Source organism: Tursiops truncatus, chromosome 1 (assembly GCF_011762595.2).
Source record: "Tursiops truncatus isolate mTurTru1 chromosome 1, mTurTru1.mat.Y, whole genome shotgun sequence".
NCBI classification, from domain to species: domain Eukaryota; kingdom Metazoa; phylum Chordata; class Mammalia; order Artiodactyla; family Delphinidae; genus Tursiops; species Tursiops truncatus.
In genome coordinates, this window is record NC_047034.1 from 149136913 (window position 1) to 149152412 (window position 15500).

Genomic DNA, 15500 nt, shown 5'->3' on the forward strand with positions numbered 1-15500 from the left:
TGGGCTTCTCATTGCGGTGGCTTCTCTTGTTGCAGAGCACGGGCTCTAGGTGCACGGGCTTCAGTAGTTGTGGCATGTGGGCTCAGTAGTTGTGGCTCACGGGCTCTAGAGCGCAGGCTCAGTAGTTGTGGCACACGGGCTTAGTTGCTCTGCGGCATGTGGGATCTTCCCAGACCAGGGCTCGAACCCGTGTCCCCTGCATTGGCAGGCAGATTCTTAACCACTGTGCCACCAGGGAAGTCCCTTTCATCATTTTCTTCTCACTTGCTACTTCTGATTCCTGGGATCACTTCCTAAATAAACTCTTGCACTGAAGAATTTGTCTCACACCCTGCTTTGGGTGGAGTACAAATTAAGACACTGAAATCTGTCCATATTGATTGATAGAACCTGGGACGTTAATCCAACACTGTGAGGTAGATCATTGTATGTATATACCAAAAATTTGTCCATTCCCTCATTGATAAAAGTGAGGGCTATTTCCGGACTTTTGCTTTTACAAATAGTGCTGATATGAACATTCTTTTTTTTTTTAATTTATTTGGTTGCGCCGGGTCTTAGTTGCAGCAGGCGGGCTCCTTAGTTGTGGCATGCGAACTCTTAGTTGCAACATGCATGTGGGATCTAGTTCCCCGACCAGGGATTGAAACCCTGCATTGGCATCGCGGAGTCTTATCCACTGTGCCACCAGGGAAGTCTCCATGAACTTCATTCTTATCTGAAAGTATAACCAACAGACAAACTATTGTTATTCAGACTTGGGTATTTGGCAGGTGTTTTCTCTAAAATGAACAAAGGGCACCTGTCGCTTGAAGGAAAACAACTGACAGTATTTGTTGCCAAAGTGATTTGATATTTTGGCTGGAAATTAGCAGTTTTATCTGCTACTGTGAGCTTGATAGTTTCCCAGTAAAGGAAGATTTTTCTGATGAGATTGGTAGTGACATTAGTGAATGCGAGTTTTTTATGTTATACAGTGAAATGTGTCAACATTTGAAATATCTGCACAGTGAACCAATAAATTCTAAATGACTAATATATGTCTTGACAACTATGCATAAGTAAAAGAGCCACTAATATGCAAGACAATCTGGTGCATTTTACTGGAACAGAGTGTAAAGAGTTCATTGGTGTATTATATATTTGAAGGTTGCTAAAAGAGTAGATCTTAAATGTTCTCAGCACAAAAAAGAAATGGTAATTATGTGACGTGATGGTGGTGGTAGCTACCTTTATTATGGTCATCAGTTTGCAATCTATAAGTGTATCAAATCAATGGATTGTACACCTCAAACTTACACAATGTTATATGTCAGTCATATCTCAATAAAGATGGGCAGGGGAAGAAAGGAAAAGTTCACTGGTATGGTTTTAGATTCCATGCTGCATTAACCTTTAAGCAACTATCACTTGTCAAGTTTCTTCTTGCATCAAAAGAAAACTATCCGTAATTATCTGAGGTGATTGAAATGCTCCTTTTCCAGGGAAACCTCCTACACCCTTGGGGGAATGTAAGATGGTGCAGCCACTATGGAAAGCTGTATGGAGGGTCCTTAAAAAACTAAAAATAGAGTTGCCATATGATCCAGCAATCCCACTCCTGGGCATATATCCAGAGAAAACTATAATTTGAAAAGATACATGCGCTTCAGTGTTCATAGCAGCACTATTTACAGTAGCCATGACATGGAAGCAACATAAATGTCCATCAGCAGATGAATGGATAAAGAAGATGTGGTATATATATACAATGGAATATTACTCAGCAATAAAAAAGAACGAAATAATGTTATTTGCAGCAACATGGATGGACATACTAGACAACATGGATTGTCATACTGAGTGAAGTAAGTTAGACAGAGAAATATCGTATGATATCGCTTATATGCAGAATCTTAAAAAAATTATACAAATGAATGTATTTACAAAATAGAAACGGACTCACAGACTTAGAGAATGAACTTAGGGGGAAGAGTAGAGAGAAGGGATAGTTAGGGGGTTTGGGATTGACATGTACAAGCTGCTATATTTAAAAAGAATAACCAGGGACTTCCCTGGTGGCGCAGTGGTTAAGAATCCGCCTGCCAATATAGGGGACATGGGTTCGATCCCTGGTCTGGGAAGATCCCACGTGCTGCAGAGCAACTAAGCCCGTGTGCCACAACTACTGAGCCTGTGCTCTAGAGCCCCCGAACCACAACTACTGAGCCCACGTGCCCGCGCACCTAGAGCCCATGCTCCACAACAAAAGAAGCCACACAATGAGAAGCCCACGCACTGCAGCAAAGAGTACCCACCGCTTGCCACAACTAGAGAAAGCCCACGTGCAGCAACAAAGACCCCACGCAGCCAAAAATGAATTACATTAATTAATTAATTAATTTAAAAAAGTTTTCCTTACACCCTTGACTGTTGATAAATTGTCTTGTACAATGTCCTGCATTCTGGATTTGGCCAGTTGCGTTCTTGCAGTAACATTTAATTTATTTCTTTATCCCTCAGATTTCTGAAACTGGAAAGCTACAGGTTTGATCAGATTCAGGTCCACTTCTGAGCTGTGTGACCTGGATGAGAGGCTTAACCTTTCTGTGTCCCAGTTTCCTTACTAGCAAATTTTTTTTTCTGGTTGCGCCATGTGGCATGCGGGATCTTAGTTCCCCTTCCAGGCGTGGAACCGTGCCCCCTGCAATGGAAACTCAGAGCCCTAACCACTGGACCACCAAGGAATTCTCCTTACTAGTAACTTGTTTTTACGCTTTTCTTGATATTTTCGGGAAAATTGACTTTTTAGAATTTTATCATAGTCTCATACACCAGAACAATAAATAAACCACTTTTTTAAAGGTTATATTCCATTTATGGTTATTATTAAGTATAGGCTCTATTCCCTGTGCTGTACAATATATCCTGTAGCTTATTTATTTTATACACAGTAGTTTCTACCTTTTTGGTAAATTGAGGATAAAAATGGTAACTCACTCATTGGGTGTAAGGATTAAATTAGTTAAAACATGTAAAATACTTAGAACTGTGCTTTCCACCCAATAAATGGTAGCTAGTATTATTATCTGAGGAAAGTCTCTAACTTGAAAGCTAGAGACCAAAATAAACAACAAGAGACAATCTAAGAAATGGAAGAAAATGTCAGAAAACTACAACTGATATCCTCAGAAACATGAAATAAGAGAAGATCCTGAGTCCACAACACAAAAGCAAGAGGCTACCAAAAGGAAAGTCAGGGAACCAGGAAAAACACTTGGAAATTAAAATTTTATAGCAGAAATGAACAAATTCAACAGAAAAACTACAGGATAAATTTCAGAAAAATCTCTCATACAGACTTCCCTGGTGGTCCAGCGGTTAAGACTCCACATTCACTGTGCAGGGGGCCCGGGTTCAATCCCTAGTCAGGGAATTAGATCCTGCACGCCACAACTAAGAGCTTGCATGCTGCAACTAAAAGATCCCGCATGCCGCAACTAAGACCAGCACAGCCAAGTAAATAAATACATACATACATACATAAAAATGTAACTACTAAAAAAATCTCTTATAAAGTTAGAATAAACAAAACCAAGGGATGGAAAATGAGAGGAAAATGATGAAAAAAACAAGGGAATCTAACAGAGAGAAAATTTCCCAGAATTGAAGACAGTATGTTTCCTGATTGAAAGGGACCCCTGAGTACCTAGAGCAGTGATTGAAAAAGCCTTACATTATTATTACTTATCATGATGAAGGTTCAAAACATCAAGGATAAAGGAAAAATATATGTCCTAAAAGCTTCCAGAAACAAGTGAACAAGCAAAAATTACATAAGAAGTAAAGGAAATCAGAATAAATCAGACTTCTCAAGAGTCTAGTCACATGAGAAGCTAAATAACAGTGGACCAATGCCTTTAAAATTCGGAGGGAAAGGGCTTCCCTGGTGGCGCAGTGGTTGAGAGTCCGCCTGCCGATGCAGGGGACACGGGTTCGTGCCCTGGTCCGGGAAGATCCCACATGCCGCGGAGCGGCTGGGCCCGTGAGCCATGGCCGCTGAGCCTGCGCGTCCAGAGCCTGTGCTCCGCAACGGGAGAGGCCACAACAGTGAGAGGCCCGCGTACCGCAAAAAAAAAAAAAAAAAATTCTGAGAGAAAATGATTTCCAACCTGGAACTCTGTACCCGGCCAAACTGTCAATCAAGTGTGAGAGCAAAATAAAGCCATCTTTAGATAAGCAGGGTTTCAAAAATGTACCTCCCATGAACTTATTCTGGGGAAATTACTGGGGAATGAGCTCCTTCAAAATGAGAGACTAAGCCTCAAATAGGAATATCCAGGAGACAGGGGATTTGGTACAGGAGAGGAGATGCAAGTCCCCAGAATGTGGTTATGGGAAGTCTCAGGACAACAGTTGGATAGCAAAGCCAAGACGACAGCTTGGAGTGAGAGGAGGATAGGCCTAAGGAAGAATGTCTCTAAGGGAAAAAAATGTTGAAAAGTATCGGATTCATGAGACCAGACAGAAAGACGTTTTATAGTCCTGATGGAGAGTTTATGGAATAATTAACAGTAGATGCATAGATAATTACACAAATGAAAAAAGTAGGCAATTTTTGACTCCAGGAAAAAAAGAGTTGTAGAGTTGTTTAGAGTTGTTTAATAAAGTGAATGTAATCTTAGTACGGTATACACTGTAAAAATATTCTTTTTTACTCTTAGGAATAGTTATATTCATGTAAACACTGACTCAATCAACCAGGGAATTTTGTAGACTGTCCAAGCGTCTGTTGATGGTCGAGAGAGAGAGAAAGAGAGATCATAAACTCATGGAGGAAGAACAGAGAGGGGACTTTCACTCCCTCCTGGCTTCAGCCTTCACCTTCCTGATGAAGAATCCCAAACCAGTATCTACACACCTGTGATTTTCTGCAGCCCTATACTTACTGGACAAATTGTCTTGCTTATTGCCACCTGTAAGTGTAAACTAGCACGCTCTGTCTCTGTCTCTCTGTCTCTGTCTCTCTTTGTCTCTCTCTCTCTCTCTCTCTCTCTCTCTCTCTCTCACACACACACACACACACACACACACACACATACACACACACACTCACACACCTCTGACTTATCCTCTTCCTCATCCTTTCCCAAGCCAACTCATCATAACTTTTATCAGTGGCTCCACTCTTTTTCCAATCTTCCAGTTTGGCTTTTCCACTACTTAATACCCGATATCCAGTCTGTTTCTGCTGGCTTTGTAAAGCCTTCCAAAGTCTCTGCCCTGTCTCCAGCTGTAATGTAATCCAGAGTTTATATGAACTTTATAAAGTGTACAATGTGACAAAAATGTAAAAGAAAGTATAAATCTTGCTAAAGTTTAAATGTTCATTGTAGAAATTTTGGAAAATATAGAAAAGCACAAAGAAGATAAAAATAATCTCCATTCTTAATTTCAATTTGTAATTTGGTGTGTTTCCATCCAGCCCCTTTTTCATGTGTATATAATAATCTTTTCTGAAACAATAAAACAAATATTGTGACTATGTTGTATATGCCTCTTTGTAACTTTTTCATTTACTAAAATAAAAACATTTTATTACATAAAAAATTCTTCTGTGTCATTTTATTGGCTGCATAGAATCCCATTATAGCTATCCTATAATTTATTTAATTGACCCCATTTATAAATATTTTCATTGTTTTGGTTTTTTACTCTTAGGAATAGCACCATCTCTGATTATTTAGTTAGGATAAATTAAAAGTGTAGTTGCTGAGTCAAAGTTGTGCTTATTTTTTTTTTCAATGTGGTTAAAAAAAAACCCCACATAACATAAAATTTACCATCTTAAGCTTTAAACAAATTTTTTAATGGAAGTATAATTGATGTACAATATTACATGTTATAGGTGTAAAATATAGTGATTCACAATTTATAAAGATTATATTCCATTTATAGTTACTACAAAATATTGACTATATTCCCTGTGTTGTACAATACATCCTTGTAGCTTATTTATAGTTTGTACCTCTTAATCCCTTACCCCTATCTCGCCCCTCCCCACTTCCCTCTCTCCACTGGTTACCACTAGTTTGTTCTCTAATTTGTGAGTCTGTTCCTTTTTTGTTATAGTCACTACATTAGTTTGTTTTATTTGTTAGATTCCACGTATAAGTGATATTATACAGTATTTGTCTTTCTCTGTCCGACTTATTTCACTTAGCATAAGACCCTCCAAGTCCATCCATATTGCTGCAAATGGCAAAATTTCATTCCTTTTTATGGCTGAGTAATATTCATTGTATATATATATATAAAACACATCTTGTTTAACCATTCATTTGTTGATGGACACTTAGGTTGCTTCCATGTCTTGGCAATTGTAAATAATGACACTATGAACATTGGGGTGCATGTATCTTTTTGAATTAGAGTTTTCGTTTTCTTCCGATATATACCCAGGTGTGGAATTGCTGGGTCATATGGTAGTTCTATTTTCAGTTTTTTGAGAAAACTCCATACTGTTTTCCACAGTGGCTGCACCAATTTACACTTCCACCAACAGTGTACAAGGGTTCCCTTTTCTCCACATCCTCACCAACATTTTTTTATTTGTGTCTTTTTGATGATAGCCATTCTGACAGGTGTGAGATGATATCTCATTGTGGTTTTAGTTTGCATTTCTCTGATGATTAATGATGTTGAGCATCTTTTCATGTGCCTGTTGGCCATCTGTATGTCTTCTTTGGAAAAATGTCTATTTAGGTCTTCTGCCCATGTTTTTGACTGGGTTGTTTGGTTTTTTGATATTGAGTGTATGAACTGTTTATATATTTTGGATATTAACACTTTATTGAACATATCATTTGAAAATATTTTCTCCCATTCAGTTGATGGTTTCCTTTGCTATGCAAAAGCTTTTAAGTTTAATTATTTTCCAGTTGTTTGTTGTTGCTTTTATTTCCTTTCTTTAGGAGACAGATCCAAAAAAATAGTGCTACAATTTATGTCAAAGATGTTATGCCTATGTTTTCTTCCAGGAGTTTTATTGTTTCTGGTCTTACATTTAGGTCTTTAATCCATTTTGAGTTTATTTTTGTATATGGCATTGGAGAATATTCTAATTTCATTGTTTTACATGAAGCTGTCCAGTTTTCCCAGCACCACTTATTGAAGACACTGTCTTTTCTCCATTGTGTATTCTTGCCTCCTTTGTTGTAGATTAATTGACCATAAGTGCATGGGTTTATTTCTGGGCTCTGTATACTCTTCCATTGATCTATGTGTCTGTTTTTGTGCCAGTACCATACTGTTTTGATAACTGCAGCTTTGTAGTATAGTCTGAAGTCAGGGAGCATGATTCCTCCAGCTCTGTTCTCCTTTCTCAACGTTGTTTTAGCTATTTGGGCTCTTTTTTGTTTCCATACAAATATTAAAATTATTTGTTCTAGTTCTGTGAAAAATGCCCTTAGTATTGTGATAGGGATTGCACTGAATCTGTGGATTGCCTTTGGTAGTATGGTCATTTTAACAATATTAATTCTTCCAATCCATGAACAACACAGTATATGTTTCCAACGGTTTGTGTCTTATTTCTTTCATCAGTGTCTTATAGTTTTCCAGTACAGGTCTTTTACCTCCTTAGGTAGGTTTACCATCTTAATTATTTTTAAGTGTGCAGTACAGTGGTATCAACTATATGCATACTGTTGTGCAGCTGATCTATAGGACTTTTTCATCTTGCAAAACTGAAACTCTATATCTATTGAACAATTCCCTTTTCCCCTCCCTCAGCCCCTGGCAATCACCATTCTACTAAGAGTTTGACTATTTTAGTTATCTCATAGAAATGGAATAATGCAGTATTTGTCTTTTTGGGGGGTCGTGTTCATTTTCAAGGCTTTTGAAATGCTGTGTTAAACTGGCTTCCCAAAATGTTGTGATAATTTACACTTTGACTGAAAATATGAGTGTCCATCTGGGCTACACTTTCGCTGTTGCTTAGAATCCATCCTTTGTTTCAATTCTTGCCCAATCCTTAAAGGAACAAAAGGAGTAGGCTTGAACACGTTTTCTTTTGGATAGGCCATTGTCCTATCCTCAATCCTAGATGAAATACTTGCTAGGGCACTTACTGGGTGTGTGACCTTGGACAAGTCACAAACTCTCTGTGCCTCTGTTTCCTTATTTGTAAAATGGGAACAATAATAGTATATTATTATATATTCACACTATTATACGTACTTATTATGAGGAATACATGAGTTAATAAATGTGAAGCTCTATGAACAGTGCCTGTAATATAAGTCCAGAAGAGAGGTAGTTATTATTGTCGTTGTTATTATTAGACTGTACAAGATTTCTGCTGTCAAAGTACTTATCTACCATTTTGTCCAATCCTTGATAATCTAATAAATGAAAAATGATAGCCAGCTATTTCAATTTGTAAAATTATTGTGAATAGTTATAAAATTGTAATTTTAAAATTATCGATTATCAGTGAACTTGAACATTTCTCTTTGTTTATATTGGCTATTTATACTTCCATCACGATTTCCCTTTTCAAAGCACTATGGTAAACAGGAGTTCACTTGATCTTCCTAACAAGCTTCTGAATCAAGAAGGCGGCAATCAGGCAATTGGGATTGACATGTATACACAGATGTTTATAAAATTGATGACTAATAAGAACCTGCTGTATAAAAAAAAGTGATCAAATGTATTCTATTGGAAAGAAGCAAAAATAGACCATGTTTACTGCCTAAATTACATAATAATAATTTTTAAAAATGCAGCAATCATCATCCCTACTTTCCGAATTGAAAACTGAGGCTCAGAGGGTTATAATTCTAGTCCCAGGTTTCAGATCTCACCTTTCAAAGCCTAGCGTCTGTCCCAGAAAGTATTCCCGGGAAAAGCTTTTGTTACTGGTACCCACCCGACCCTGCCCCAGCTCCAGCTCCAGCTCCAGCTCCAGCTCCAGCTCCAGCTCCAGCTCCAGCACCAGCACCGATGCGGCGCGTCCAGACACGTTCTCCGCGCACGCGCGGCCCTTCCTGTGGGCGGGGCCTCGACGCTCCTGCCCGCCCTCCACCTCGCAGCCCCGCCCAGTCCGAGGCGCGGCAGGCTCGTACTGCAGGCTGGGAGGTAGGGGAAGGCGGGGGTTCCCCCTTGGGCCCTTGTCCGAGTCCCGAGACCCGGGAGGGAAGGCCCCGACTCCCGAGCGCCGCCCGCCTCCAGCCGCCGTTTTGGACCGGGAGTGGGCGGCGGCGGGAGGGGAGCTCTCCTGGGGCCGGGCTTGGGCCCGGGCGGGGCGGTGGCGGAGGGCGGGCCCCTCGGGCCGAGCGGGCCGTAACCCTCTGGGAGGGCAGAGGTGGGAAAGCCCTGGTCCGGAGGCTGGAGGCCGCGCGAGTCTTGGGCTCCCCGCCCACCCGCTTCGAGACTTCGGCCGGTCGGTCCCTCTGGGTCGCGGTGTCCTCGTAATTATGGCAGTCCCACGCTGGATGCAGCGCGCTACAGTGTAGGAAACCGTTCACAGGGCTCTTCGCATTTGGTGCTCACACGGCAGCTCGTGGGAGGGGGCCAGGGGATGGACTGTTGTCCCATTGTGCAGACGGGGAAAACTAAAGCTCAGAGTGGGGAGGAGATTTGCCTAGAGACACCCAGCGAGGTGGTGGCAGTGGGACTCCCCCCTTTTCCCCGGGCCCGTCTGCCTCCCCTGCCAAAGGAAGGGGCTGAGGTAGGGCATTAGTGAATGGAAGTTCGTTCGTTCATTCTTTTTTTGTTTTTAGATCCGCCTTCTTCTGTACCATCCAGGTCGGAGCTGACTAAGAAGTATACAGAAGCCAAGTCATGGATCCACCTGCACGTAAAGAAAAAACCAAAGTTAAAGAGGCTGTCAGCAGAGTTGAGAAGGCCAAGCAGAAATCAGCCCAGCAGGAGCTGAAGCAAAGACAGAGAGCAGAGGTGAGAGTAAGGAGGGCCTGTATGCCTGTAGTCTGCTGGAGATGATGCCGGTATAGAGAGATAGAGCTGTGACGGGGAGCCCTACCTGCCTCCAGCCAATCCAGCCAAAACAGGTGTTATCCCAGGTTTCCAGAGGAGATCACTGAGATTCCAGAGTCACATGCCAAGTGTCAGAACCCCGACCGGTACCAGATAGCCTCCAGATGACTCCTGGCGCAGAGCTTTTGTGGTAGGACCTGAGGGAAGGAAGAAAGGAAAAAGAGAAGGGACGGGCTTCCCTGGTGGCGCAGTGGTTGAGAGTCCCCCTGCCGATGCAGGGGACACGGGTTCGTGCCCCGGTCCTGGAAGATCCCACATGCCGCGGAGCGGCTGGGCCCGTGAGCCATGGCCGCTGGGCCTGCGTGTCCGGAGCCTGTGCTCCACGGCGGGAGAGGCCACAACAGTGAGAGGCCCGCGTACCAGAAAAAAAAAAAAAAAAAAAAAAAGAGAAGGGACATGTAAGGGAGGGGTCCTGTAAGGGAGTGAGAGAGAGCAAGTGTCACACACCCTCGTACAGATGTCCTGGATTTGGCCTGGAGAGTTGCTCCTCCTAATTGTGAAGTAGAGGCCCAAGCTCTACACCCAACACTATGTTCCTTTGTTCAGTCTGCACTTAAAAATCAACCTGAGTGTTTACATGAATATTTTATTTTAGCATTTAATATCAGGAAAAAGCTTCCCGCAGTCTTCCCTCTTTCTATTTCTTTTGCTTGTTTCTTTTCTTTTTTTTTTAGAAATTTAAAAATACAGAAAAGCAGAATATTATAACAAACACCTGGGTACTCAGTACCCCAGATTGATAGTGTTTAACATTTTGTCATATTTGCCTGGAGTCTTTTTTAAATAAGATAAGTAAAAATTACATAAAAATTTGAAGTCCCCTTTCTCCATTTCCTTTTCCCCTCCCTGTGGGCAACCACTATTTTTTTTATACTTTTACACTCAAATATTAGTAGATATTTTTGAACAATATAAAATGTTCTTTTGTGTTTTAAAATCTTATATTAAACTAATTCCACGTGTTTTATTTTGTTTATGTTTTTTAGAACTATTCATGTTAATGTAAGTAAGAATCTAGTTTATTCCTCATCACTGCTAATAGTAGTCTAGTTTATGAATCCACTTTAGTATATTTACCCCGTCTTCTGGTAACGGATGTTTAAATAATTTATAGGGTTTTTTTTTGCTGTTACAACCAATGGTGTAGTGAAAAACTTTTAGATGTCTCCTTGGGCACCTGTGCTGGAATTCCTGAAGGGCATATATAACTAGAAGTAGAATTATTGGGTACATTTTCAAATTTACTAGACGTTGCCAAATTGTTTTCAGAGAGATGTACAAGTTTGCACCTGCATTAGCAGTGTGAGAGAGTTCTCATTCTTCACTTCTTTTCCAATGCTTAATAGTGTCAGACTTTAAATTTTTGTTAATCTGATCCATTCACTCACAATATTGAACTGCTACTACATGCCAGGCACTGTTGTAGGAACAGAGGAGTCCCTGCCTTTGTGGAGCGTGCATTCAGCGGGGGAGGCCGACATAAACATAATAAGTAAACTTAATAGTGTGTTTGAAATTAATCCATAAACTGAAATCTGCCTTTGGATTAAGGCAGACTGTCTGAGAGCTGTGGACCTGGGTTCTAACAGATTGTGCCCCTCTTTCCTTCACCTCCCCATCTTCACCTGGACACAGGCCCCCAGACGGTTTTACTGCTCAGCACTTTGGTGAAAGTTGGAGGGCCGCTGTAAGAAACAGCCCTAGGAAACTGTCCTTTGTGCACACTGCAGCGATAATGTTGTTGAGGACATTGTTCATGTGTTTACTGACACCCTGCCGGTGAGGTTCCACAGGTTACACTTACTTGTCTGACTTCAAACCCCAACTCCTCCATAAATTCCAGTTCTTCCCAGGTCACCTTGGACAAGATACTTAACCTCTCTGAACCTCAGTTCTTCAGTTCCTTTTTGGTAAAATGAGGATGATAACATCAATTACACAAGATTGTTGTAAGGAATAGAAATGTATGTAAAACACATAGGACAGTGCCTGGCCCAGAGAAAGCGCTCAGAAATGGCAGCGACTGGTTGTTATCAGGAGTCACTGTGTTTTCATTGTGCGGACTTGAAGGTGAATTGTGCTGATTTGCCAAGATGTCATACCGGACTTGCACTGTCGTTGCAGCTGGCCCTTGTTGAGCTCCTCAGATGTGCCAGGCACATGCATCACCACATGTAATCCTCACACCAGGGTACATTATTGTTGCTCCCACTCTGACCTTTGTAAATCCTTGCTGGAATAAGGAAGGGGGATACCACATACATGAGCTTGTGAGGTAGAAAGTATTATCCTCACTTCAAGTGAAGTGTTGGGACCAGAATTCCTAGGTAGTAAGGGATAGAGGGGCAGGGCTGCCATCTAAACAGGTCTCTGGACTTTCTCCCCTGCTCCCTGCTTTGCCCCACAGTTGCCTTGCTGTTTTGTCTGTGTTGCCTGGAATGCAGTTTCCTAAGATAGGAATGTGACAAGAGCCCTTGTGGGGAGGCGGAGACACAGTTTCCCTTCAGTTCTGTATAGATGCCACATTCCAGAAAGTGAGATGAGAAGGAGAGATGAGAGGGGTGAATGGGAACAGAGGCCCATTTGGCAACTGAAGCAGCATTTGGCACTGTTGGTGATCCTGTCCTTGAAAGTCTCGTTCCTTGGCTTGGACCCTTGACCCATTTTGAGTCTCTTCTTTCTCTGCTTAATGAATTACTTAATATATTCTTAATACATAATACTTATAATACTTAATATATTAAATATATTCATACTTAATATATTCTTAATTATATAATACATATAAATAATATATATAAAATGTGTTTGTGCACTTAAAGAAGATGAATAAAACAAACACCCAACTACAGAAATAGAACATGACCAGTAACTTAGAAGCCCTTCAGGCCTCACTCTGGTCATGTCCCCAGCCTTCCCACTAGCAGTACCCTCGGTCCTTAATTTCATGCTAATCACTCCCTTGCTGTTCTGTATTAATTTACTATTTCTGTGCGTACCCCTAAATAATATTTTATAGCATAACACTATACTGTCTAGTTTTGCATGTTTCCGAACTTTATATATGTTACCGTATTCCGTGACTGGTTCTCTTCACTCAGCATCTTTTTTTTTTTTTTTAACCATGTAGATTTATTTATTTGTTTGTTTGTTTTATGGTAAAACATACATAAAACTTGACCATTTTAACTATCAGTATTATGCTTTTTGAGAATCATTTGTGTTGTTGTTTGAGACATTTTCATCACTGTGTGGAATTCCGTTTTACTTAAAGATTATAGATTTTTTTTTCTTTTAATGTATTTTTGGCTGCGTTGGGTCTTCGTTGCTGTGCGTGGGCTTTCTCTAGTTGTGGCGAGTGGGGGCTGCTCTTCATTGCTGTGCGCAGGCTTCTCACTGCAGTGGCTTCTCTTGTTGCGGAGCACAGGCTCTAGGTGCGCGGGCTTCAGTAGTTGTGGCACATGGGCTCAGTAGTTGTGGCTCGTGGGCTCTAGAGCACAGGCTCAGTAGTTGTGGTGCACTGGCTTAGTTGCTCCACGGAATGTGGGATCTTCCCTGACCAGGGCTCGAACCGATGTCCCCTGCATTGGCAGGTGGATTCTTAACCACTACGCCACCAGGGAAGTCCCAAGCTTATAGAATCTTATCAAAATTTTTTAAAATTGGGGAAAAAAAAGATTGTAGGATTATTCAAGCTTTCTATTTAGTCAGTTTTGATCATTTAAGTTTTCAAACTTATTGACACAGAGTTCATAAGTTTTGTTTTAATCTCCATTGTGTCAGTAATTATGGCTTCTTTTAAATTCTAATAATGTTTGTTTGTGCCTTCTCCCTTCTTATCTCGACCTGTCTTGTCAGAGGTTTGCAGGGTTTTCTTTAGTATTTTCTAAGAACCATCTTGCAGTTTTGGTGATCCTCTCTATTGTACATTCGGTTGCTTTTTCATTCATTTCTGCTCTTATTTTGTATTTTCTATTTGTCTCACTTCTCAGGTTTTTTTCCCTTCTTTTTGATTACTCAAGTTTTATCCCCTACACACAAACACGGTCCTTCTTTTTTTTCTTCTATACAAATGTGGAAGCTTTATGTTGTTTCTCTTCCCTTGGTGGATTAATTGATTACTGCAAGGTGAGCAATAAGGTGGACACCCTGCCTTTCACCTTAGAATGTCTCTCACAGTTTTCTTTCCACCCCACTGCCTGCCCTGGGTCATGTTCCTACTATCTCCTCCTGGACTATTGTAATAGGTGTCTCCTAATGCCTATAATCTCTCCTCCCCAACTCCATCTCTCACATGGTCTCCAGTTTTCTTTCTCAAAGCACAGATATAATCAATTTGCTTCCCTGCACACTACTCTCTCCAGAGTCAGCCCGATAAAGTCCAGATTCCTTGGCATGGCATTTAAGGCCCTAACATACTTTTCTTGCTTTCTCCAGCTCCCCAAACCCCATTCCATGATATCTTTTTTTTTTTTTGCGGTACGCGGGCCTCTCACTGTTGTGGCCTCTCCCGTTGTGGAGCACAGGCTCCGGACGCACAGGCTCAGTGGCCATGGCTCACGGGCCCAGCCGCTCCGCGGCACGTGGGATCTTCCTGGACCGGGGCACGAACCTGTGTCCCCTGCATCGGCAGGCGGACTCTCAACCACTGCGCCACCAGGGAAGCCCCATGATATCTTCCATATTAGCATACTTGAAGTTTCCAGAACTAATGCTGTACTTTTGCATTATATTTATTTAATCATAATATCCACTCCCCCATCACCTATGTCCTTTCCCCAGTCTCTACCTGTTCAAATCCTACCGATCCTTTAAAGGCCTGATCAGTCACCTGCCTCACTGCTTCTTATCTGATTCCCCAGTGGAGTTACTGTCTACCTCTCCTGCCCCTGCGTTACCAATGCAGTTCTGGCATTTTCAAATGACACAGCCTCTTGTGTCTGAAGATACACTAAGCATTTGCCTCCATTGCTAACATGTCTTTTCTCCCGTTCAGATCTATGCCCTCAACAGAGTCATGACAGAACTGGAGCAGCAGCAGTTTGATGAGTTCTGTAAACAGATGCAGCCTCCTGGAGAGTGAGCCACCCCTGCGTTCACACTCGATGGGACCCTGGAGGCTTTGTTTGTGTTTTGTTTGTGTGTTACCAGTCTTAAGCTGAGATGGCCCATTTGGAGCCTTACACAACTGGACAAGAAGACATTTGTGTTATTCCTGAAACGATAAATCGGAACTTCCTATATCTAACTTACTTCACTAGTTCCTCCGATCTGAATTGGCCCATTGCTTGCTGAAGAGACTTGTTCTGTTCTTCCAAGACAATAGATTTTTTTTTTTAACTTTTTCTATTTTTTGAAAAAAAATCAGTGTTTCTTGTGAAACTGTAAATCTCCAAAACTACAAATAAAATACTAATAGGGTGTTTGTTTGCTCATACTTTAGGGTTGGGGCGCCT

General features: G+C 41.4%; 1 protein-coding gene across 3 annotated transcripts; it reads left to right on the plus strand.

Moving 5' to 3' along the window:
* The first annotated feature begins 9072 nt into the window (after nt 1-9072).
* SVBP (small vasohibin binding protein) lies at nt 9073-15467 on the plus strand. 3 transcript variants are annotated; one of them, XM_004324617.4, is made up of 3 exons: nt 9073-9126; nt 9771-9945; nt 15041-15467. In XM_004324617.4, the coding sequence occupies exons 2-3, from the start codon at nt 9832-9834 to the stop codon at nt 15125-15127; spliced, it is 201 nt and encodes a 66-aa protein (XP_004324665.1). In that variant the 5' UTR covers nt 9073-9126; nt 9771-9831; the 3' UTR covers nt 15128-15467. The 3 variants fall into 3 exon arrangements, with proteins under 3 accessions (XP_004324665.1, XP_004324666.1, XP_019793546.1); XM_004324618.4 differs by lacking the exon at nt 9073-9126 and adding an exon at nt 9156-9499; XM_019937987.3 differs by lacking the exon at nt 9073-9126 and adding an exon at nt 9156-9430.
* Nucleotides 15468-15500: the final 33 nt, after the last annotated feature.